This window comes from Doryrhamphus excisus, linkage group LG15, assembly GCF_037039965.1.
Source record: "Doryrhamphus excisus strain RoL-2023G ecotype Guam linkage group LG15, RoL_Dexc_Guam_v1.1, whole genome shotgun sequence".
In the NCBI taxonomy this organism is placed as follows: domain Eukaryota; kingdom Metazoa; phylum Chordata; class Actinopteri; order Syngnathiformes; family Syngnathidae; genus Doryrhamphus; species Doryrhamphus excisus.
Window position 1 is genome coordinate 3,832,277 of NC_136371.1, and position 26,408 is coordinate 3,858,684.

At 41.4% G+C, this 26,408-nt stretch overlaps 1 protein-coding gene and 1 long non-coding RNA gene across 7 annotated transcripts in view; one reads left to right on the top strand and one right to left on the bottom strand.

The window, feature by feature from the left end:
• Window positions 1-26,408, bottom strand: part of LOC131104949 (uncharacterized) — a 65,666-nt gene that overhangs the window by 36,009 nt on the left and 3,249 nt on the right. The gene's annotated exons all lie outside the window — the stretch shown is intronic.
• LOC131104945 (synaptotagmin-2-like) overlaps window positions 1-26,408 on the top strand; it is a 57,858-nt gene that overhangs the window by 25,675 nt on the left and 5,775 nt on the right. For 3 of the 4 annotated variants that reach the window (XM_058052657.2, XM_058052656.2, XM_058052660.2), the window contains 2 exons: window positions 21,890-22,105; window positions 22,445-22,605. In XM_058052657.2, the coding sequence (XP_057908640.1) occupies window positions 21,910-22,105; window positions 22,445-22,605 (357 nt within the window). In that variant the 5' untranslated portion in view covers window positions 21,890-21,909. Of the gene's footprint in view, window positions 1-7,473; window positions 7,662-21,889; window positions 22,106-22,444; window positions 22,606-26,408 lie in introns of those variants that run through there. The other variant, XM_058052659.2, reaches the window with a different exon arrangement.

Genomic DNA, 26,408 nt, shown 5'->3' on the forward strand with positions numbered 1-26,408 from the left:
CACCCTGGACTGGTGGCCAGCCAATCACAGGGCACATATAGGCAAACAACCATTCACACTCACATTCATACGTAAGGACAATTTGGAGTCGCCAATTAACCTAGCATGTTTTTGGAATGTGGGAGGAAACCGGATAACATGCAAACTCCACACAGAGATGCCCAAGGGTGGAATCGAACTCGGGTCTCCTAGCTGTGTGGCCTGCACGTGAACTACTTGCCCACTTTGTTATTTCATTCATTCATTGTCTTCCGCTTTTTCCTCACGAGGGTCGCAAGAGGGTGCTGGAGCCTATCCCAGCTGTCTTTGGGCAAGAGGCCAGGGTACACCCTGGACTGGTCGCCAGCCAATCACAGGACACATATAGACAAACAACCATTCACACTCACATTCATACCTATGGACAATTTGGAGTCACCAATTAACCTAGCATGTTTTTGGAATGTGGGAGGAAACCGGAGTACCCGGAGAAAACCCACACATGCACGGGGAGAACATGCAAACTCCACACAGAGATGGCTGAGGGTGGAATTGAACCCTGGTCTCCTAGCTGTGAGGTCCGCGTGCTAACCACTCGACCGCCGTGCCACCTTTCTATGCATTGATTTAATCTAATTACCTAATTTGCTGCGTCATATATCTACGCTACTGTATATCACATCCGAGCTGTCATAACAATATTATGGGCATCCATTTTTATTTATGACCTACCTCCCAATGACAGTCCATTCACAGGAATATTTTAGGGCTAAGCCAAGGATCCATAAATCAAATCCGAGCCATACTGTTTTAAGATCTATGTAATCTTTGGAACACATCTATTTGGTGTGGTAAGTCCCATTTATTCTCAGAAAAGCATACTTTATCTTGTGGTATGAAGAAGACTACTTAAGTATAGTGAGCATGGTGACCATGGAGGTCCAGACCACAAGCATGAACAAACATGATTTACTGTTAGATTGGCTTTTTGTGTGCGTGTCACCAGCATCACCATCACACTCCAGCACTCAACTGATTAATCAGAGTCATTTTCAAGAGTGATGGAAGCTTCTGTGCTTCAGGGGGGCAACAGGAAGCTCATAAACCCCGGTGGACATTAGCCGTGCTGGAATGGATGGATGGATGCCGCACTGCTACTTTCACCATCTGCCATGTTACAGTCCACTCTGCCTTCTCATTGTTATTAACATCGATCATTTCCACTTCCACCGGATCAACTCTCATGCCTGAGGCTGCTCTTGGTTGGAATATTCAGCACTATTAGAGTTGAGGCTTTGTAGCTTTGTACAGGGGGTGTGTGTTTACTGAGCATGTGGGGACCAACCAGCTTTAGACCCGTTCTATGTATATTTGGGAACTGTTAGTCGAAGTTCGTTCGTTCGTTCATTCATTTTCTACCACTTATCCTCAAGAGGGTCGCAGGGTGCTGGAGCCTATCCCAGCTGTCTTCGAGAGGCGGGGTTCACCCTGGACTGGTCGCCAGCCAATCACAGGGCACATATAGACAAACAACCATTCACACTCACATTCATACCTATGGACAATTTGGAGTCGCTAATTAACCTAGCATGTTTTTGGAATGTGGGAGGAAACCGGAGTACCCGAAGAAAACCCACGCATACACGGGGAGAACATGCAAACTCCACACAGAGATGCCCGAGGGTGGAATCGAACTTGGGTCTCCTAGCTTTGTGGCTTGCACGCTAACCACTCTTGCAGTATACATTCATTCATTCATTTTCTACTGCTTTTCCTCATGAGGGTTGCGGGGGTGCTGGAGCCTATCCCAGCTGTCTTCGGGCGAGAGGCGGGGTTCACCCTGGACTGGTCGCCAGCCAATCACAGGGCACATATAGACAAACAACCATTCACACTCACATTCATACAATTCAAAACAATTCAGTACGTTTGCATCGATTCAGTAGCTTTTTAGCCAAAAATTAAACCACCACGACTGTGAAATAAATACCTGGATATTGGACACTGATTCCTGTTATTTTTGGGGAATTAACACACATTAACAGTCGTTATACCAGCTACTTGTGCGGATGGACAGCGTTGTGTGAAATCCCACGGTGCCTTAGTAGGTGGTGGGAGGGATATGGTCGTGTTGCCGTGGTATTTTATTTGACCTTTACATATCCTACAAACAGCGAAACGACTTATTTTGAACATTTCCGCCTTTGAAAAAGCCAAAAGTGTTTCCACACACTGGACCGCGATGGTGGTTTAATTATTTCTCTCTCCCTGGCTCGTCCTCTGCCATCTGCCATGCTACATTTTGTTGTCTGCTGGCACGTGGCGAGGACATCACAGGCAGGCAGACTCAATCAAGTGATGGTTAAGGTCTTTATTATTAAAAGTGCTAAAAACCCACACACACATCCATATAAAGCAGTGTCTGGGAGCAAAGTCATTGCCTCCCTAAGGGACAGAATTTTTGTTTTTTTTTTTAACCACCCCCCGATTTGAACTACTAGAGAAAGTGATAATATTTATGAATTTATCTGTACCGTACAGACTGAACTTGAAACGGAAACCAGTAAAATGCAACAAAATGGAGAACATGCACGTGGATTAAAGAGTCAAATTGTATGTGTGACTATGAATTTGTACATGTTGGTAAGTCTGCATTAAAATTAGTCTCTTGTGCCCCCCCCCACTAAGCATTTTTCTTGTCCTGCCAGAGTCTTCCATTTGGAACACCGCCATCCTGCGTGTTGAGTAGCATGGGAAACAACTTGAACGCCTTCTGTTTTGTTGAAACAAAAACTGCAAAGCAAGAAGCTAGGCTATAGTTTTTTTTATTTTATTTGGGCAAATATATGAAACACTACAGTGCATCAAAATATAACTCTCCATTATTTATATTTGTATTCTACTATCTGAAAAGGAGTAGGCTGAAGCAAAAGCTTATAAATGCCTACCCCTTTTTGCAAGATATAATCATGTTCATGCCACAGTCTTGTTTTCCCCTGTTATTATTATCATTGTATTATTATTATTACCATTATTATTATTATCATCGTTAATATTACCATTTTCATCATTATAGTTGTAACAATTTTTGGATTTTTTTTCATTTTTTTTCTACCGCTTTTCCTCACAAGGTTCACGGGGGGTGCTGGAGCCTATCCCAGCTGTCTTCGGGCGAGAGGCAGGGTACACCCTGGACTGGTGGCCAGCCAATCACAGGGCACATATAGTAGACAAACAACCATTCACACTCACATTCATACCTATGGACAATTTGGAGTCGGCAATTAACCTAGCATGTTTTTGGAATGTGGGAGGAAACCGGAGTTTTTTTTTTCATTCATTTTCTACCGCTTTTTCCTCGCGGGGGTGCTGGAGCCTATCCCAGCTGTCTTCGGGCGAGAGGCGGGGTACACCCTGGACTGGTTGCCAGCCAATCACAGGGCACATATAGTAGACAAACAACCATTCACACTCACATTCATACCTATGGACAATTTGGAGTCGGCAATTAACCTAGCATGTTTTTGGAATGTGGGAGGAAACCGGAGTTTTTTTTTTTAATAATTTAATTTTACAGACTTCATTCCATCTGTTGTTTTCTGAAATCCACAGTAGTAGTTATGAGGCCAATTAACCATACTGATACCTAAGATCACATGGTGTCCAATCATCACTATTGTTATCGCTGGCATGAATGTTTTGGAGTGATGGAAACAGCACTCTATAGCAAAGAGGTTTTTCCTTCTCATTGTGCCAGTTCTAAAATAGACCATCATGACCAAACATATACAGCATCGCATTGTCGCGCCTACTCACGTTTAGCAGCACCAAATGTATAGAACCGCATCTAATCCGGCTTTAGATCTTTAGCCTCACATACTCACATAGTATATGAGAGCAACATTCACTGAAATGTTCCATCTGGAGCAATGCCTCACTGCTTCATACTAGAATCATAATTGAGAGTTGAGTCAATACTTTGTGTATGTGTGATCTGTGTACTGACTGTATCGCAGACCAAGTCAAGCATTTATTTTCTCTTCCCTTACTCCTACTTTGCTACTTTCCCATTTCTCTGTAGACGCTTTATGCGTCATAAGCCGCCTTCTCAGCTTGTTTAAACATAGCACATAGCACAACACGTGACATTACATGTGATGTTTGCTACAATGGCTCCACATGATTCGTTCCTGCAACATGTATGCCCTTATGAAATATGTATTCGAACTTGCTCTGAACCCCTGGAGCTCAGGTCCGCTTTGTTCAAAAGTGGGTTTCTTCTACTGCACACACACAATAAAAATCACACTCAGGATTAGAGGATTATTTACTTTTGGAGGCTGCCAACAGTGGTACAGATCTAGAACAGGAACCGTCATACCGGTTGTGATATACTGTATCACTGTCCTTTGGGAATTAGGGTTTTGTCCCCTAGAAATTCCCTGGATGTTGTTTTTTCAGGGATTTCGAGCATCCTTAAATGCAGCAAATTGTACTTGTACTAGTAAGTGATGATAATATACTACTGTAAAAAGATGTAATATACTACACCTCTACTTTGTTTAATGGTTTGTGACCGTGTGCATGCATTGTAATTCAAGCACACGTGAAAGATGATACATTTAAAAAAAAAAACAAAACTGTCTCTTACATTTACCCAGAGCTGTCTATTGCTACAATATTCTTATTTTTGTCAATTTTCCCTTTTTAGTTTCTGCCATTTGTGGGGCTGTAAAACAAAGCTTATTTTACGCCTCACGGACTCCTCTAGTGCCCGAAAAACACTCACCTTTATAAACACTGTAATGTGTGTCATTTAGAGGATTGACTGAACGCCGTGTGAGCCATTGAGCTATACGATAGCATGAAGGTGGATTGTGTGTCTATGCAACTGCTGTGGCGAGAGAACACACACAGACAGCAGAATAGAATGTTGTTGGTATATCAGGAGGATCTATGACGTACTCATGATGTTAGGAGTTGCACTAAGTTTCTCAGTTCAGGTTGTGTTTTCATAGGTGGAAAGCGTACGCGAGCTTTATAGATAAGGCCCAAGCCCGGGACTGGTAGTAGTTGCCTTTGTTTCCCTCTTTGGTATTGACGAACCAGAAGTACTTGACACTATTATGTTTCATTAATGGAAGGCGAAAACGTGAGGAAAATGTTACCTTGTGTGTGTTGCGTGTCACCATGGTTACAAGTACAATAATCCCTGTTAAACCCAAGATTCAGTTCATGCGCAAAACACACATGAATATTCCTTTCAATGGGGATATCCCAATAGGTGCATACATGACCGAATAGTCAGGTTCGAAAAGGACTATGTTCAGGTTTAAATGCATGTAAACCTGAAATTCATTTATCCCAATTATTTGTATTTATTTGTGTTTCAATTTGTTTTCTGCATGCCAAATTATAATTATACTATTAAAAATGTGTTTTCTATCAACAGTTTTGGCTTTTTGAGGTGGATTAATTTGATTTTTCCTTAAAATTGTCAAGGAAACATCAAAGCGAGTGTGATTGACACACCGGGGAAGAAAATCCAGGCAGTTGTGTTGGTGTACACTACGGCATGGGCTTCGCAGTAAAGATTTTGTTTGCATTGTAAAGTTTTATCATGGATGGCATCTTTGTTGCCTTCATGCTTCAAGTATATTGTCACTGGGAAAGAGCCCTGCAGTTAAACTGGGATGTAGCCCAACTGATTGTTTTTCATATTCTATACTTTTTATGGTATCGCTTAGGTACACAGGCACTTGAGTATATACGGCATATGTAGTATACAAAATATTACATGACTTGCCTATAGTGCATGTTCTCATGACCTTTATTGAACACATTAACTTGATAACCTTGGTAAATGTTCAGTGATGTAACCTTGGTACCACCTTGGTGAGGAACCCACAAGAATATTAAACGGCTCATTGCATTGTACTGCATTTCTGTTTTCACACATTTTTTTAAAAAAATGTGAATATTAACGTGCTCATGATGCCAAACAAAATGAAAGTACTCAGTACTGGCGTCACGTAACGTCACAAACCAGATTCAAGCAAACGCACCATCTTTTTTTTGATTTCATTCATTCATTTTCTACCGCTTATCCCAGCTGTCTTCGGACGAGAGGCGGGGTACACCCTGGACTGGTCGCCAGCCAATCACAGGGCACATATAGACAAACAACCATTCACACTCACATTCATACCTATGGACAATTTGGAGTCGCCAATTAACCTAGCATGTTTTTGGAATGTGGGAGGAAACCGGAGTACCCGGAGAAATGCAAACTCCACACAGAGATGGCCGAGGGTGGAATCGAACCCTGGTCTCCTAGCTGTGAGGTTTGCACGCTAACCATGAGATCGCCGTGCCGCCCCTAAATATCTTTCAGATCAATGAAAGTATCAATGAAAGTGCTGATCCACCCAATGTGGGGGTCGAACCCACAACCCTGAGATTAAGAGTCTCATGCTCTACCGACTGAGCTAATCTGGCCTTTTTTGGTTTTAATAATTGTAATTTGGACTTTTAATGTAAAAGCTTCATACTATACCTAACCTAGCCCTTGTACAGAAACATGCTATATGGAATCGGACAGGACACAAATGATGTTCCTCGGTCTGCAGTCATATGTTTGGAGATGACAAAAAGCTAAATCACTGACCCTTTACTGCGTTTCCAGACTAAGTGATTGGGATTTCATTGATTTCTGCTCCAAGTTCTCGTTTGTGGCCAACGAGCAAGGTGATTCACTTACAGGACAATGATAATTCCCTGTGACACACTGTTCCACCCAAAGGGCTCCAAAGTGTCTGGCTCGGCCCTGTTAGGTAGAAGAGTACGTCATGTCTTGTCATTAAGTCAACAGATTTACAAAGTCACGTGGGGGTGGGGGTGTGGACTTTTTTTTTCCAGTGATTGTGCTTTAATACATATTTGGATTGAAAACTCTTCTCAAAACCTTCTTTTCTTTGAGCGCATAATAGAAAATTACCACATCATTTGAATATATCCATATAAAAACTGTTTTTATATGCATCATTTACCCTGCCTATATTTGCGCTGTGGTGCCCGTGAGTTGAAACTCTTTCTTGATGACAATGGGAGTGGTGCGTGTCCAATCACAGATAAATAGATGGAAGGACGGAGGAAGCAGCATCTTGTCGTCGTCCTATTATCTGGAGGTCTCATTACAGTACATCAGCTGTATTGCTAAGACTTGTTTCCTTATGCTGATGCAATCCGCTGAGCTCCAGTAGGAGTAAGGTGCATGTGGATGCTTTTGGGTTTGCCCGGTGGACCGGGATGCAGAGTGCTGCATACGGCACCTTGTGAGCAGCATCGCAAATCAGCTGAGTAGTGAGCGCAGGAGTGGAGGGAGGATGGAAAATGGAGAGGAGGGTTGGGGGTGGGGGTTCCATGAAAGAGACAGAAAGAGGAGGAGGAGGAGGGGACTGTGAGGAAAAACCGAGGTGGGGGTAGTCAGGATGGCTGTGTGTGTGTGGGTGAACAACTAGTGGTGCAGTAGAAGCAGTGCAAAGGGGACCGCAGTTGCTGGTACTGATGGGAGAGCGATCCGGGAATATTCATAAGGCATTGTACCAGTAACCCTAAGTGCCTCTTTGGTGAATGGGTTAGCTTGTTGTGGAGAACGGGATTGCGGAATTACGGCAGTGCTGGTAAGGGTGTGTGTTTTAACTCTTCTCAGCATTTCTTGATCACTTCCTCTTTAAGGAATCTGGGATAGAGTAAACGGTTGTCGGGGGATTATAGCCTACAGTATTTATGTACATGTTCTCTACCCGTGCATGTGATGCAAACTTTTACTTTTCATAATTGGATTATTGTTATCGATTATGCCGCGGTTAGCCCACTAACGCCTCTTTTCCGGAGAGTAGCTGCCCCGCTGACGGATGCTTCAGTTGCTCCTCAGAGAACATCTCTCACAAACCTCCTTAAACAGTGAGAAAAAAAACACACAAGTGGAAGCGAAAGAACTGACCTGAAAATAACTCCTCCCCCTTGTGTTTTTTGCCGTAATGTAGCAAAACCCACAAGAGAGAGTGTGCTGTTTATCTTCTAAGTAGTCAGGGGGGGCGACAGTTGTGCTGAAGATGCTCGAACGGAAGGTGGAATTTCATAAAGTGCCGCAGGATGCTCTTTTTTTTTTTTCCCCTCACTGTCTCTCACGGGACGTATAACACTGGCAACACTGAGGTGACAGTACAAGGACAAAGCCTATCTTGGGCTGCTTGTAGTTCCACATTAGGACAGTCATTAGCAGAGATTTCATTCATTCATTCATTCATTCATTCATTCATTCATTTTCTAACGCTTATCCTCACGAGGGTCAAGGGGTTGCTGGAGCCTATCCCAGCTGTCTTCAAGCGAGAGGCGGGGTACACCCTGGACTGGTGGCCAGTCAATCACAGGGCACATATAGACAAACAACCATTCACACTCACATTCATACCTATGGACAATTTGGAGTTGCTAATTAGCTTAGCATGTTTTTGGAATATGGGAGGAAACCGGAGTACCTGGAGGAAACCCACACATGCACGGGGAGAACATGCAAACTCCACACAGAGATGGCCGAGAGTGGAATTGAACTCAGGTCTCCGAGCTGTGAGGCCTGCCTGCTAACCACTCGGCCGAGCATCCATCCGTTATTGAAATCTGTGCAGCTGTGAAGAAAATATGGGTTGTTTTTTTTACATGATTGATAAATGTAGTGCGGTTAGTGCACAGGCCACACACCTAGGAGACCTGGGTTCGATTCCCCGCTCTGGGTTTTTTTTCCCCGGGTACTCCGGTTTCCTCCCACATTCCAAAAACATGCTAGGTTAATTAGCGACTCCAAATTGTCCATAGGTATGAATGTGAGTGTGAATGGTTGTTTGTCTATATGTGCCCTGTGATTGGCTGGCGACCAGTCCAGGGTGTACTCCGCCTCTCACTCGAAGACAGCTGGGATAGGCTCCAGCATGCCTGCGACCCTAGTTGGGATAAGTGGTATAGAAAATGGTTGGAGGGATGCAATGATGGACGGACATTTTAAATATTGCTCATGTTTTTCATTTAAATTGTTGAATTTTGACAATGACAATATTTGGACTTTAATTTGGTAACTTTATGACTTTTAAAGACCACATAGTGACTGCACAGTTTTACATTTTAAAGCGCTTTTTAATGAGATTAATTACCGTTTAATCATGATTAATCCATGTTGAAATCAGATTAATCTCACTTGTCCTGTGAATTAATCATGATTAATCACCCTTTGCAGCTATTGTATGTCTGAATGGATGGATAAATGCAGCGTTAATGTCCTCAATCCTGATCCGGTCCTGTCCTGATGTTGAAATATAACCCAGGTTTGTTCCTTCCCCAGAGACTCTGATGTGGTGTAATTATCACAGACAGTCAAAGGCCGATATTTGGAGTGGTCACATGATTGTTGAACTTCCTGAAGTGTACAGTAGATCAGATCATATGAAGGATGACATTATATTTACAGTGTATACAGCATATGTTTACCTCTGCACTAGCATCGAACAGAGGGATGTTTGATGCTGAGCTCCCTGGCTCTAAAACATTCAGGCAGGCTCATTAAGTGTGAACCTCAGGCAGCCGCATCCTGTGGCTCTCACACAGACAAATACTCTCAGAATCTCTCATGCAAACCCAGAAAAATGAGCGGATGGTTTGAAGTTCACCAATCTTATTTCTCTTTTCAATTGGCTCCCGCCGAGAAGGCAGCTGGTGGCCAAATGCTCGATCTGTTCCATGAAGAAGAAAGAATAGAAGCACATGCTATATTCTCCTGTATTGTTTTAGGAGCCTTTTTGGAGCCATTTTGCTGTTTTTGGCCTCAACCTATGTGGTGGTTTTTATAAACAATGGCAGGTGCTAAAACTGCCATAATGTGCTGATGGTGCATTTTATCTACCGTTTTCTCTTTAAACAAGTGAAGTGTGGATCGACACTAAAATATAAATTCTTCTATTACCAACTCTTAATGCTATAAAATAAATTCTCAAATGAAAATATTGATAATTTTGATGCTTCAGTCGTTTGGAATGCGGGAGGAGGCCAATGTTTGACACTTTGTTGTGATCATTAAAAAGAAATAGTGACAAATAATGGCAACAATAGAGCAAAATTGACACCTGTACGAACCTAATATCCACTTGTAACTTTCCCTTAGGACAAAATGAAAACTTCAAATTAACCACATTGCTTGTTTTTTTTTAGAAGCTTAGAGGATAACTCCAGCTAGCTCGCTAGCTGGCTAGCTGCCACCAGTGACAGCTAGCCAAAACCTGTTAACAAAATGCTAGAAAAGTCAAACAACAATACATTTGATAAGGGAGTGATATGCTCGGATATCCCAGAAAATACACTCAGAATGTGATTTCTACTTCAATTACATGGTGTCTTTCAACGCAAGCACCATTTCTGTGGCGTGTGATATCTTTTAGCTTGATTTCAAGTTTCAGTTCATTAATACCTATGGACAATCGTCATTAATCTTTTTGTGAATAAAGTACTGTAAAAATTGGCGTATTTCAGACATACAATAGCTGCAAATGGTGATTAATCATGATTAATACATGGCGAAGTGTGATTAATCTGATTGAAAATGTGTTGGTCATGATTAAACGGCAATTAATCTGATTAAAATAATTTGAAAGCCCTTCAAAAAAGTAAGAAACAAACTGTACAGTGACTATAGGGTCACATTAAATGTCATAAAGTTACCAGATTAAAGTCCAAATGTTATGCAAGTCATGATCTAATAATCAAATAATAATCAGTCTCTGGGGAAGGAACAAACCTGGGTTATATTTCAACATCAGGACAGGACCGGATCAGGATTGAGGACATTAACACTACATTTATCCATCCATTCAGACATACAATAGCGGCAAACGGTGATTAATCATAATTAATACACAGGAAAAGTGAGATTAATCTGATTTAAAAATGAATTAATCGGTAATTAATCTCATTAAAATCATTTGAAAGCGCTTTAAAAAGTAAGAAACAAACTGTGCAGTCACTATATGGTCATTAAAAGTCATAAAGTTACCAAATTAAAGTCCAAATATTGTCACGATCTAACAAATAATAAATTGTCAAAATTCAACACTTTAAATGAAAAACATGAGCAATATTTAAAATGTCTGTCCATCATTGCATCCCTCCATCTATTTTCTATGCTGCTTATCCTGACTCGGTTTGGTGGTGTGCTGGAGCCTATCCCAGCTGACTTCAGGCAAAAGGCAGGGTACACCCTGGACTGGTCACCAGCCAATCATAGGGCACATATAGACAAACAACCATTCACACTCACATTCATACCGATGGACAATTTGGAGTCACCAATTAATTAAATAGTTTAACATTGGGTTAACTGAGAACTTTTTGAACGTAGTAAAACCCTGGACAAACATAATCTTGCCGTGCAAGACAGCTATCACGTCAACAACACAGGTTGGCTAGTTCAAAGGAATCCATCTTGCAAAGCTTCAAACCAATCTCCAGCACTTGAGAAAGGCCTCAAGGTGCTGAAAGTCAGGAGGGACCACAAGCTTGTAAGGAATGATGGTAGCTCCCAAAAAAATGTGTACTTGGAAATACATAATAATAATAATAATAATAGACTTAACTTCCCTGCTAAAATGTTCTATGTCTTTGGCTTAATACGTACATGCAAGTTTAAAAAATGACTTCATATTTTAATGTCCTTCCTGTCGTCTCCACTGGTTGCCTGGCAACTGCTAAAGGCCAAAAATAGTACCCTCCCATAAACTTTGTTCAGTAGTATTCTGAAGAGATATAAATTCTTAATTGGTGAACTCTAGCGCGTCTATCACATTAATGCTAAGATAGTTGCACATTTGTTCAAAAATGTTTTAATTACTTATAGTTTCTTGGTATTTTGGGACTGGGTGTAGCAGTACTGCAGGACTGCAGTAGCCCTCTCCTTGCACACATTTCCACATGCAGATTGGGTCACTATCCCAGTGACAGAATGATTAATCGACCTATCAGGGGACAGAGAGAGGGGCAGTGCTGAGGGCCAGAGAGAGGATGTATGGCAACCGGCTGTAAATGATCCCTGCATCCCTGATCCTCTGTCCAGCATTGAAACCTAGGCTCCTCCCACCCTCCTTTTCAAGACTCCCTGGTGATGATAATAGCTGAGTCACATTAGGCTGCAGGTGAGAAGCAGCATTGTTTTATCTGCACGAGCACGTTTGTAAATAAACCTCTGTGGACCCCGCCCGTTGGGTCAGCACACAGTGAGATGTACGAGTGCACGGCCTTCCTCTGGGTCTCCAGTGAGGCGATATGTAAGGCGCCTTTGTCACATCCTTATCTCGGCTGCTGGTCTCAGATCAGCACCGGCACTGGCAGGATTTCCTGAACTAATTACATTATGTTGATGCAGCTGACACACTGTATCATGCTCACAATTTTTTCTTGTTTTATGTGTTCTTGCATCTTCAATGTATATATCTGCAACCCTGAGGGAAGCACATGGGACACTCAACGGTTACATAAGCAATTTTGCTGACTGATGCAGATCGGTTGTGGATTGAGAAAAAACGTTTCTTCAGCTTAGATGGATGGCAGGCAATGTGATGTTTTTGTGCAATGAATACTCCAAAAAAAAAAACAACTCAGTTTCTTCTATATGCCAAATCATGCATACTAGGCTAATTAGAGAATCTAAATATTCCTCTTGGGACCTACCCTTTTACCGAATAACTTTACACAGAGAGGATTTAGCCTCTACACAAGTTGTGTCGATGCTTTTCAATTAATGAATCCAGATAAACACAGCTTTATAGTCTTTGATGGGCTTATGTTGGTCTTTGTGGGTGCTGCCGTTCAGACAGCTGCAAAACTGTGAGGAAAGAACTTTGAGGGACATGTCATTGAACATTTCCTTAGTCAGAGGTTGGAATGAATATGTGTGGACCAGCATGCTTAATGGCTATCGGCATCCGTTGTTTCTTGCCTCCGGACTTATTTGATCAGTGTTAAAACCACTCATCTTGTAGTGGCAATATTCTCACAAATAAAAACTACTGGTACTACTGGTACTACTGGCCTACTGGTACAACATTTATCCTAGGGTTGAGCGACTGCACCTATCTGTTCACCCATCTAAATTATCTGTATCTGTACTTGGAGTGGGTGGGGCATAAACCGAAAGTGGCACCCCGCGTTCAGTGCTACAAGCAGTTTTCCAACTGACTTCATATCACAGCCAAACCACCAAAAAAAAAAGTGACTGATGCACAATCGTGCCGGCTGTCTTGGGGGAAAAAAAGTGCACCGTGCAGTTATGAAACAAGTTTAAGATTGCAAGGTACATACTGCAACATACTTATTGTATTATTACTTTTATTGGTTTGCTTCTTGTTTTTAATATTTTGCTTTTTATTTGATCTTTATTTTATTTTTTATTTGATTTTTTTATTTGTTCTGATTGAATTTGTACTTTTACTTTTTACTTTCATTTTAGTAATCTGTGCAAATTCTGATGATAAAATGTGCTATAAAAGATAAAGTGAATTTGATATTGAGAGGGGTGTAATATTTTATGTATGGCTCATGTCAGCCATATATGCAGGATGCTTGATGCCGCTATTGTGCTCTTGTGCAAGTGTACTTAATGCTGTGGCCAGTCAATGCAGGTTAACGTTACCACTGTGTATTTTTATATTATAGGTAACACGCCTGTTTTATGATGACTTCGTGGAATAGGACAAAAACATTAAGGGAAAATTGCGGTCATGCTACCCCAAATGAGTTGTTGAATGCTTGCGCAGCGTAGTGCGCCGCGCCGTTGTGCACCGCGCCGTTGTCCTCTGTGACTACAGCCAGTCTTGGTCGAAGCAATAGCTGTGTGTGACTGGCCAATCACAGAGCGTGAAGAGTGAATACATAATTTTCTTTAAACATGAATACGGATAATGACAAAGTGTACTTGTTTCATACTCGTATGTGGCAAAAATGCATTATCCGTAACGGATACTCGTTTCTAAAGCGTATCCGTCTCATCCCTAATTTACACCTCGTGCTGTTCTGTGCTCCGGTCACATATTATTTTCCTCCATGAACGAAAGCTGCATGTGAGAGCTCAAGTGATTCTTCCTGAGATTAATCTATAGGTTTTTATCACAGAGAGTTGAAATGGTGAAATTGTTTCAATTACAGATCATTTGCAGCTTTGTTCCTGGACTCTTTCTACTCTATGGTAATTCACTCCTGTTGAAATGAGCCTGGAGCTCCCAAAGTCGCAATAGTTTCACTCTGCCAAATTCTAATAGGATTACAGGGAAATACTGATGGCTGCATTGCTTGTTATTTACCACTGAAAGTTGAGATAATGTGAGGATTATGGTCTGAGCTGGGTGCATTCAGATTAAATCACCAATCTCTCAATTAGAAATGTTCAACTTGTTATATTATTAGCATTTATGAAATATTTGGAAATTGCCCATCTTTTCATAAAAGTATGGTTTCAGAATCTGCCCTACTACCAATCCATGTGTATTCCTAGAAACGTGTATAAGTTCAGTGCAGTCTTGTAAAATGATCACTTTGAGCTGGCTTGTTCTAGTCGAGACCAGAAAGGTCAGATGCTGCATGGACCTAGGCATAGTTGATCCTTTTTTTTTCTTCCTGTGTCTTTAACACCGCTATGACATGGTAGGTTTGATTCCAACCGTGCATCAAATTATACCGTTTGTGCAACACAAATGATAGCTAAAATAGTTCAATGAGATCTGAATGAAAGAATGAATCAGAATGAAAGCACATAATTGGAGCACACATATGCAGCTTCTATCGCCTTTGTGAATTAGGTGGTACTTATAGGTTATCACATGGTATCAGGCCAGGTATCATGCCCCCCCCCGAGTGTCAGTATCAGCCCGAGACCGAAGGATGATATTGGGCCTGATACCAGACAAACCATGTGATGATCTTATTATCACATACTATTTAATCATGAGCTTATTATCACTTACTATACCTTCGGTCTCGGGCTGATACTGACACTTGGGGGTATGATACCTGGCCTGATACCAGACAAACCATGTGATAACCTTATTATCACGTACTATTTACTCAAAAGACCATTTTGTTTCCAGAAAATTTTTAGTTTATTACATGTATTATATCTAAACAGTGTAAAAATATTTCAACAATAATATTTTATCAACAGTCTTATCTTATCAACGTCTGACAATTAAAGTTCCATTAATCAAGTTTGGGTTTTTTGGTGACTGGAGAAGCACTAGGCACTAAGCACTCGTGCGCTGTTCTCTGATTGGTTGTTTCACGGGCACGATACCAGAGCAGCGTGCTCTGAGTGGACAGCTACGGGGGCTGATACTGAACATGGTTAAACTCTATATTTTATCAGTATCACTGCCCTGGGCTTTGACACAGTATCATTTCGGCCTCTTCCCGTATCATTCATAATACACTTTATCACATACTACAGTATTAATTGGCCCTGTACCCTAGAAACCGCCCATGAATGATACGGAAAAGGCCGAAATGATACTGTGTCAAAGCCCAGGGCAGTGATACTGATAAAATATAGAGTTTAACCATGTCCAGTATCAGCCCCCTGTAGCTGTCCACTCAGAGCGCGCTGCTCTGGTATCGTGCCCGTGCTTCTTCAAATTAATTTGGAACTTTGATTAATGGAACTTTAATTGTCAGACATTGATAAGAAGACTGTTGATAAAATATTATTGTTGAAATATTTTTGCAATTATTGTGTTTACACTGTTTAGATATAATACATGTAATAATAATAAATGTAATTTTCTGGAAACAAAATGGTCTTTTTATTAAATAGTACATGATAATAAGCTCATGATTAAATAGTATGTGATAATAAGATCATCACATGGTTTGTCTGGTATCAGGCCCAGTATCATGCTCCCGCGTGCTAGTATCTTCGGTACCTTCGGTCTCGGGCTGATACTGACACTCGGGGGCATGATACCTGGCCTGATACCAGACAAACCATGTGATAACCTATAAGTATCTAATAGGGATGAGACGGATACTCATTAAACATGATATTGTTACAGATAATGTATTTTTGCCAATTACTGGTATGAAACGTGTACAGCTGTCAATTGTCCATATCTGTAAGGGAAACCTCATTGTGTTTTTATACTTTTCAGTTGTTAAATGGGATTTTTATGGGCCTTTGAACCGGCTCATATACGTACAGTAGATAGAGATAATAGTGTCGCTCATCATACACGAGTGAGACTTGGAAGAAACATCGGTGCAAAAGCAGTTGAGCTGGAAGCCTCGCACTCCTCCACCCACGAATACCCACATAATGGAAGAAGCCACAGAAGTGTGGGCTGAGTGATTTCAACGGGTCACATTGCACAGATTACGCTTTATCTTGGAGGACCCGCTCGTCTAGTGACCTGTGACAGCCGAGCAGCCATTTCTGTTGTCTCCTTTTGAATACAGCAACCTTTTCACAGTCCCTAATATCCAATAGTTAATTTACCACTCGGCTGCTCCGGAGTGTTGCCCTTAGCTGCAGTTGCATGAGCCCTATGAATGAGTTTTCTCCTTGTTGCCATTTTGAAAATGAGGATTAAAGTGGTTTGATGATCTTGTAAGGATCGAACTCCACAGATTTAAACATATAGACATGCTTATTAATCTGTGCTCACACACACACACACACACATATTGGCCTGCTTTGCAGACAGCTGGGTAGCTGTGTCGAGGGAAGTTGTCAGGGTCGGGAAAACAAAGGACAAATAGTTAATTAATTGCCGTGCAGTGTACTTGTTGCCGTGTAATAGAACAGCTGCATGACTCCATCACACCCTCCTTGGGTTGTTTTCTGTTGGCGCCAACCCGGACGCTAATAAGCTCAAACTCATTCCACTACAATTAGAGCCACGCGACCTACAGTACATGCTTGGGATTTGTATTGCTGCAGGACTTGATCACATGACGTCACATGCAGCAGCAGCATCTCATCGCCATGTACTTTATGTTAACTTGAGTGCAAAGCATGAGGCTGTTTTTGCTGCATTTTTGTTAACATGAGATTAAAACCACTAAAACGTGACCAGATTTGCCCCTTGGAGAAAAAAAATGTATCGCAAGAACAGGGCAGCCAGAAGCCAATCAGACTGTGAACTATGAATGATAATGCAGTAATATGGAAGTGGCAAGTGTGCAAGATTGGAACCGCACATAAATTGCTTTAGGCACACCTTGCAATCCAACCTCCCTTAGTGCTCACAGCGTCAGCATCAGCATCAGCATCAGCGAGTGATGTGTGGCTGTTGTCTCCAACCGGAGTTGAACAGCTGCCTGCTTCTTGTTGATGTCAAAGCAGAAGCTGGAGTCAGTCCACGTTTGATGCATTTTATGTAAGATTTGTCATATCAACCGACGTAGATGTTCAATCTTGTCTGCGCCCTTAATGACCGAGCTGTTCAATTGACGCTCATTGCATTTGGCTGAGTGCCGAGCACCGGTGATCATCTGCTTCGTAATAAGAGCAAAAAAAGGCAAAATGTAACTAGAACCATTCATACTGATAACTAATAAAAACAGAAAGAATGATTTTGAAATATGTGTATGATGTATTAAAAAAATATTATTATGAAAGGACAGGTGGACAACCCTGGCATAAATAGACAAAGACAAGTAGACAAGAGGAAAACTGTTTTCAGGAACAGATCGGTATCAGCCGATGTTGATCGGCCCCGCTGCAGCGTTCAGAGCCACCATGTCTGCAGTGTTTAGGACTTCCTGTCTTTGTGAGAGTGATATTTTTGCACCCTGCAAAACGTGATTCAAAAATGTCTCACCGGGGTGTCGCTTTAAAAAGCTTTAGATTGGTGTGGAATTTGGGTTCGAACACTTGGCAGGGGTATGGTGGGTTTAAGGCTCGTGATGTAAAGCCCTGGTCCCAAAATTTGGGGACGAGTACTGCCTCAGTATGGATTTGGGAGCATGCAGACACTACTATATAGTACTTTTAGTGCAGGAGGAACTTTAGTTGTGTGCGTGTCAAGTGTGACGTTTGCATTTGCGGATTGCTTGAAACTGGCGTTGTGCACACCGATATCACACTGAATTTGGATCTCCTCTTCGGACACTGAAGAAGGAGACGGCTGCATCTTTGCTTCAGAAGGCAGCGAATGCGGCTGGAGGGAGAGGTGTGAGAAGACTAGAAATAAATGCTTTGTGAAATACAAAACGTGAGTTGTGGATAGCAGTATTTTGCAAGCATATTGGCTTCGTTTGGCTTGGAATAAACGATGTAGTAGTACATTGAAACATTTACATGTATGTGATCAGTATTGGATGATTTGATTCATGGATTATCGGGATGTAGGTGCAGGTGATGCATTTTAGAGCTGGATGGTGTGTGGAATGAATGAAGTCCTGTAGTGTTTACTGTGGGAACAGAACTGCAGGAGTCTGTTAGAGAATGAGCTCTGTTTGAGCGGCAATTTGTGGGATAATAAACATTTAAAAAACAACACCTGCATTGTTTTGCGAGTCATTCATTCATTTTCTACTGCTTTTCCTCACGAGGGTGCTGGAGCCTATCCCGGCTGTCTTTGGGCCAGAGGCGGGGTACACCCTGGACTGGTCGCCAGCCAATCACAGGGCACATATAGACAAACAACCATTCACACTCAAATTCATACCTATGGACAATTTGGAGTCGCTAATTAACCTAGCATGTTTTTGGAATGTGGGAGAATGCACAGGGAGAACATGCAAACTCCACACAGAGATGGCAGAGGGTGAAATTGAACCCTGGTCTCTTTGCTGTGAGGTCTGCGCTAACCACTCGACCGCCGTGCCGCGTTTTGTGAGTCAGGTAAATTGAAATGTTGTTAGTCCAGTCATATTTTTCATTGTACTTTTCTGAAAATCTGGTCTTGTCTCGTGGGCCCAATCCCATGTATCATTTCATGAGTTGGCTGTTTTAGTTCATATTATTATTATTATTATTATATTACTCATTTTCTCACATTTGTGTTTTGGTAATCCAACATTTGATGGACACCTTGTTTAATGTAAAGCTTGTTTTGTTCTTCTACAGCTTTGTCATGAAAAGCAGTGTCAGCACAACTGAAATACAGTAGCCTGCAAAAATGCTGCCTTCCCTCAGCGGAACCTAAGATTTGTCACAACACATCACAACGCAAATTACCCTATTGACCTGAACAATATAAAAGACAGACATTTTTTTTTTTTACAAGACAAAAAGTCTGGCCTAGAGATTTATACATTAAAACAAAGCAAGCCAGACCTTTTCTTCCTGTCACTCACACACATCAGTGACAGAGACCAGCTCAGAGCAAAAAGATGTACAAAAAGCAGGTAGTAGGGTGACAAAAGACACTTGTGTTACCAGAAGTCGGGTAATGGTTCTCCATTTAAAGGGTTGTCATAAAAACGAACAAGGGACAAGTGGAGATATCCAAGTACACAGTGTACACAGTACTTCCTCAAGCACGGGCACAGCACAATGACATGTGTTTACCACAACTGCTGTATTAGTTCTGTCCATTCTGTTGCAGCCCAATAAACCTTAGATAAAAGCCTGATACCGATACTATCAAGCACCATGGAAAAGGCCCCGAGCTTGACAAAATGCCACAAAAATATCAAGATAAAGCTGAAAAGTTCTATATAAAATGTGTATTTTTACTGAATGAGATTGTCGATAAAAGTACACAGCAGCTATTGTAAAATAACAGGACTTTATGTCATTGTGCAAGCTGCTCCATGGTCAAAATCCCACTTTTGAAAAACCTTCCCTATCGCTCCTGTTGCATCACCTCTTTGAGTATAATTTAGCTCCAAACCCTCGTGGCTCGTAATGTCTATCCGCCTCTTTCCACCAGACTGCAGCGTGTCCACAACACTTTGATGGATTGCAGTGAGATTTTGTACAAACATTCATGGAGCCTAGAGGATCCATCATAATCACTCTGGAGATCCTCTGACATTTCCTTCAGCACCGTCATGAGGTTAACATTTGTGGTTTTAGTCAAATGTCACATTGAGTGGATGTATTGTTGTAGATGTTTCTGTTCCAGATGAATTACATTTACTGATGATCTTTTTTTGGTTATTATGTGGTTCCTGTTCAAAGTAGTGTGGAGCACTGGGGCAAAAAAAAAAAAAAATGTCAACCTTGGTTGTGGCTTGCATTCGGGTCTCATTAACAAATATTAACATTCAAACATGGTGGCACGGCGGTCGAGTGGTTATCGCACAGACCTCACAGCTAGGAAACAAGGGTTCAATTCCACCCGTTTTGGAGTTTGCATGTTCTCCCCGTGCATGCGTGGGTTTTCTCCGGGTACTCCGGTTTCCTCCCACATTCCAAAAACATGCTAAGTTAATTGGCCACAGGTATGAATGTGAGTGTGAATGGTTGTCTGTCTATATGTGCCCTGTGATTGGCTGGCCACCAGTCCAGGGTGTACCCCGCCTCTCGCCCGAAGACAGCTGGGATAGGCTCCAGCACCCCTGCGACCCTCATGAGGAAAAAAGCAGTAGAAAATGAATGAACATTCAAACATTGACATTTGACTGAAAAAAACGCTAGGAAAAATATGTATTAAATTGTAGATTTGCTACAATGACTGGACTAATGGCAGTAATAAAACATAATATAAGTCTGCGTCCTCTTTGTCCGTCCTTGCCGTTCTCCTCAGTGAAGTGGAGATAAATGTTTGAGCACATATCCATGTACGTTAATACAGTTGGTCTAGTTTGGCTTAACGCTTGACAACTAGCAATCGATGCTCATAAACACAGCTTAACAAAAAGGTATATATTCCAGTACCCGTTAACGTAATAACACCATCCTTGATAACAGCAACAAATTTCATTTTAAAGACGTACACAGTATATGTATTGAGGTGACCCTGAATTGCATGAGCTCATCCATCTCACTGCCAGATTCCATTTGAATAATTCATACGTGGCAATAAATGGAGGCAGAGGCTCTGGCACTAAGTTGGAGGACTGGTACCTAAGAAATTGGAAAATTTCGTTTTCCTATCATATCAACGTGACATTAATAAAATCAACATGAGAAGTCTATGCTTGTTATTCTTGTCATTTTTTTTTCTGCTCTTGCCTAATCAGTCATCCAGCATGTCTGCGTCAGGCCGCTTCCAGCTGTACTTGTCACACTGTGATTTGTGGAACCGATAAGAGCTCTGATTGAACATTGAACAAAAAAACATCAGTGGAGAATGGTGTGGATGTTCATTTTGTTCCTACCAACATTTTTTTTTTTTTTTTTTTTTTTAAGTCAGGCACAATTGCCTGGAACATTTGACGACAAGCAGACAAAAACAAAACCGATGTCAAGCGAGGATTGATGGTTATTTCTCATAAATATTGTCACCAACTGAACTGAAATCATTGCCCACTGACCTCACGGCTTGGTGAAATATGTTGGAACCGGCGCGGCGTCAGAGTGTAGCACAGGCTGCCATAGTCAATCACTGTACAGAATATGACGCATATGTTGGTAAAAATGAAATGGTATGAGGCCAAAAGGGTTCAAGGAATGGAAATAGCTTCATTTTACATGTGTCTAGCTTTTCCATGTGTTATAATATTCCCTGGCATATCATCGACATCTGTTGTAGGGATGTAGGAGGTTGACTATTTGTATTTGTCGGCTTCTACTTTGTTGTATTTGAGCCCAAAATCTACATTCTAAGAATGACTTAGTACCTGAAAATATGAGCAGCAGTTTGTTAAAGTCAGTGATTAATTAACCCAAAAAAAGGACCGCACACAACTAATAATTTGCTGTTTTTTTCCCCAGGGACTTTGTGTGCAGCCTAAATGACTAAGTGGAACTTGTTCAAGCACCAGACAACGCCCATGGTCGCTGCCAAACCAACAGGGGCCAGTGCCTTGACTGTGACTCCTGCCCCTGTCGCCCTCATCTCTGCAGACAACTCCACCGAACCGGTCAACAAGAACGATGCCTTTGACGAGATCAAAAACAAGTTTCTGAATGAAATTGATAAGATCCCATGTGAGTACCAAAACCAGCTTCTAATCATCTTGTATTGATGTGACTAAGCAGTGTTTTTTTTGGAATTGGATTTTCTCTTTTGCTGCAGGCATTGGATGCCACATAATAACTTTATTGAGTATTGATCAATGACTGCCCCCTTCCTAATGGCGCAGAAATCTAATTTTCACCCAATCTAATCACTCTGCCAGCACCTCTTACTAAATATGTTTTGCCCAGAGCATGACATGCACAAAGCTCAATGAGTGCTTGGTCAAATGTCAAAGTATTTGTTTCTTCTTCTTCTTCGCTTTCCGGGTGGAAATGTTTCACCTATTCTGATGTGTTTATCCTCCTCAGTGCCATCCTGGGCCATCATTGCCATAGCTGTGGTCGCTGCTTTACTTATTCTAACGTGCTGCTTCTGCATCGTCAAGAAATGTTGTTGCAAGAAGAAGAAGAACAAGAAGGGCAAGAAGGGGAAGGGTGACATGGGGATGAAGAACCTCAAAGGAGGAGAGGTATGTGACACCGGGAATTTGATTCATTTTTTTAAACTGGTTTTTAAGCCTTTGAGGAATCTGCTTTTACAATGTAACCTTTATGTGTAGCAATTGGGGGGAGAGATGCATTCAGGAATAGGAATGGATTTTTAAAACCAAAGTCAACATGAACAACAGAAACCACTATTTATTAGGATTGGTGACCATGTTCCCTTCAAAGTGCCCATTAGTTAGATCAACTCACAAAAGAGGCTATTTCACAAATGTAATATGTGATGCATAAAAACTTATGTTGCTCCTTTGGGTTTTAAAATGGAAATGAATGCCTTATATTGGATGACTTTTTTCTTTTTTTTAACTTTATTTAGGTTTATTCTCGGTTGGCCTTGCTCTATTCACATAAAACCTTTGTTTTATTTGTTATGCCACTGCGGTGTCTTCCCAATATTGACACTTTTTCCACCTCCATTTCTGCGAAAGTCGGCGTCTTCATCCTTGTTGTCTTCCCAACAGCCGTGATTACAATGCAATCAAGGCTCTTTAAATATGGATGCAACATTCATGAGGCATTTTGCATTGAACTTTTATGGCGGAAAAGGCCCCTAACTCGTAGCATACACCCTCAAGGTGGACTCTATAAACCACAAATTGCATGAAAAAAACTGCTTATAGGTTTGAATATTTTATTTCCACGCACATTTTGACGATGTCAATTAGTAAAGATGCCAATTAGTAACAGCAGCTGCTTTTTTTTTTTCCCAAGTTCTTACTTGAACGGAAGCATTTTAAGAGCAGTGTCCACACAATATAATGACACACTCGTATATGCTCCTTAGGACTGGCCCATTTACAGGGAAAAAGTCCAGACAGATTCAATGCATTGACTGAATTCTTAGCATGTGTGCATAACTGTTTTGCTTACAAAAACAACCCATTTGGAACATTATTTAAAAATCCAAATTGCTCCATTCAGCTGGTATAGACAGATGAGTTGAATATATCTAATAGCAATTGAACTGACCGCCGTCAGCAAACATTCAGACAAGATTTGGATTCCTATACTTGAATGCATGCAGCCATAGTTTTGACCCCATCGAAAATAAAAGAAAACACTCATGTTTGACACTAATTTTTGAACAATAAACAATCAGCAAACGCTGTATTCAATGGCTTTGTAACCAGGACAATGTATTCTCCACAGGTGAAAATAACACCCTTTACCCACATTGATTATTATTATTATTATTTTTTTTAATCTCTCTTTGTTATGTGTGTTGTCTCTCTCTCTCTTTCACGCTCTCTCACATGTGCTTTGGGTTTAAGTGGGAAATTACATGTCCTATCTATTCCGCTCAGCCCCAAAGACTATTTTCACAACCTTTCAACAATTGTTCTAAAAACAGCAAAAAAAAATTGTTCTTATAATTATTTTTTTAACACGCCTTAGTGATGATTTGACAAGTCACACTGAGTTAGGTAACAATACATCTAAAAAAGGAGAAGTTATTTTAAGGCACAATGGATGTGCTGTGCGAGATATGATTGCGCTAATGAGGAGGTTGGCCTATCATTGTCATTTTCCTGGCTCTCTACTGCATTTGCTGTGATTACCCTTCTTTGGTGTCTGCTGTGAGTTCAATCTCTTCCTTTGTCTCTGCTCTCCTCCTTCCTGCTTTGTGTCTTATATGTGCTCCGTGTATCTTGACTGTGGTGGACTTCTCTGCCTACGGTAGGTCTGATAGCACGCGGCGCCCCTCTCTGGCCGCTCTGAGTAAGCGCAGACCAGTGCAGAGGGGGGAGCATTGGGGGGGGCGGGCTGGGCTTGGATTGCAATGATGATGATGATGATGATGACAATGACTGCTATGGCTTCCTTAGTTCTTTGCAAGCTTAGGTGCTGCCGGTGCTTGAGGAATCTTTTGGGAGAAATTAAACTGCTTCGCAAAATTCACTGAACTGACATGCCACACCAACTGCTATGTCTTGATAGAGATTGTTCTCTTCAGAAACCCCCCCCCCCCATCCCCTTTCCCTAAATACCTCTTTTAATGCAAATGGTTTGAAATGCCTTCCTTTGATTGAGCCTTTGAATGACTAGTGCACTCAGCAATTCACTAGTGATCACTAACATGCATGTGCAAGGGCTAAGCTGGATCCTGTCATTTCAATGCAACCCACCAGTGAACTTTGGGCATGCTTCCACCATCATGGGCCGTTTATAGTGCAACACAATTTAGAAGGCGACATCACACTATGAATTCCTCTCATAGTCTGAAATTGACACACTTGCGCCCCCACTTGTGCAAACACGCTCAGAGTTCGGCGACAGATGAAACTTTGTTTTGTATCTCTTGACAAAGACCAGCATACGCCCTTGCAGTAGGTAACATTGAATGGCCACAACTTGACTTGAGAGTAACTTTCCTGGATGAGCCATGGTGCTGACGTACAAAAGGTGACAGTCAATGAGGAGAAATGACGAGCCTGAATATTCGCTCCAAATTGACCAGATTTCAGTCCATCCAAAAGATAAGCGTAGTCACTGCCCCCGTTGCTTCAGATAATACTTGTTTTTGATATTCACTCAGTGGAGTTGAGCAAAAAAGGGCATGCATTCAAAAATACCATGTCTTTATCTCTCAGCCCACTCTAGGAGTATGGGGAAAACCGAAAATTCTCAAGGCAGTATGATGAGTTCAGACATTTTTGATCCTGACAAAAATGTGTATCAACCTGTTTCAAACGTTGTCCATCTTCAGGCTTACAAAGGTAATTCATTCACATCAGCCATCAGAAAGAGATACGCTGCATTGTGTGGCCTGGCATGTTTGAATGAAAAGCATTTACCACAATAAAAATAGAGAATGCTACATCCAAATAAGGACAAATGTGCGAGTTTATAAAAGGGTGTGTGAGTTGTCAAGCATGCATGAGAGCCTGCATGCAAAGCAAGGCAAATGTGTGTGTGTGTGTGTGTGGAGGGGAAAAAAAAAAAAGAATGAGTGAGAGGTGTGTGTATTTCTTTCAGCTCACCAGAGAGTAGCTGGACCCTCCAGTTTTTTTTCACGAAGGAAGACATCTGTGTTTTTTCGAGATGACAGCCATAGGAACATCAACAAGCCTCAAACCTTTACATCCAAACTGAAAGGCCATTTTCAACTGGTAGATATGCGAGGATGTCCAAAGCGACCAGTAATGTCGGTCAATTAGCCTTCAGTATCAGGAAAGATACATGTTAGGAAACCTGCATCGGTTTTTTTGGCACTCTCTTCGGTCCCTCCCAAAGAGAGGGAACTCTGCCCTTATTGACGCTTCGACCCGAAATGCTGCACAGTGTACCATAAATAGTAATTGGAACTAATTTCTGTGGCTCTAATTATGTATTATCACATACAGTTGCCCCTCGTTTATCACAGTTAATTGGGTCCATACCCAAACATGATAAGTGAATTTCCCGCAAAGTAGGATTCAACTTGAATACATTTAATTTTCATAGTTCGAATAGAAAACCTGTTTATGATATTCTAAATATGACTTACCATTATTAGAGCGCCGTATACATGAAATAACACCCCTATATTTCCACTCATGTTACTTTTTTTTATACCACATTGTTGCTTAAAACATAGCATGCTACAGTGTTAACTAGTTAGTTGTTTATTCTAAACTTAAGAAATTGTTTCGAACAGAGTGGAAAGGAAGGACAAAGTAAGAAACCAAAAATGTACCACTTCCACACTGAACGAAAGGTGAACTTTTTTTTCCCCCCACTATGTCATGTCGGACAGGCTACGGCTGACTCCATGCAGTGTGAAGGTAAT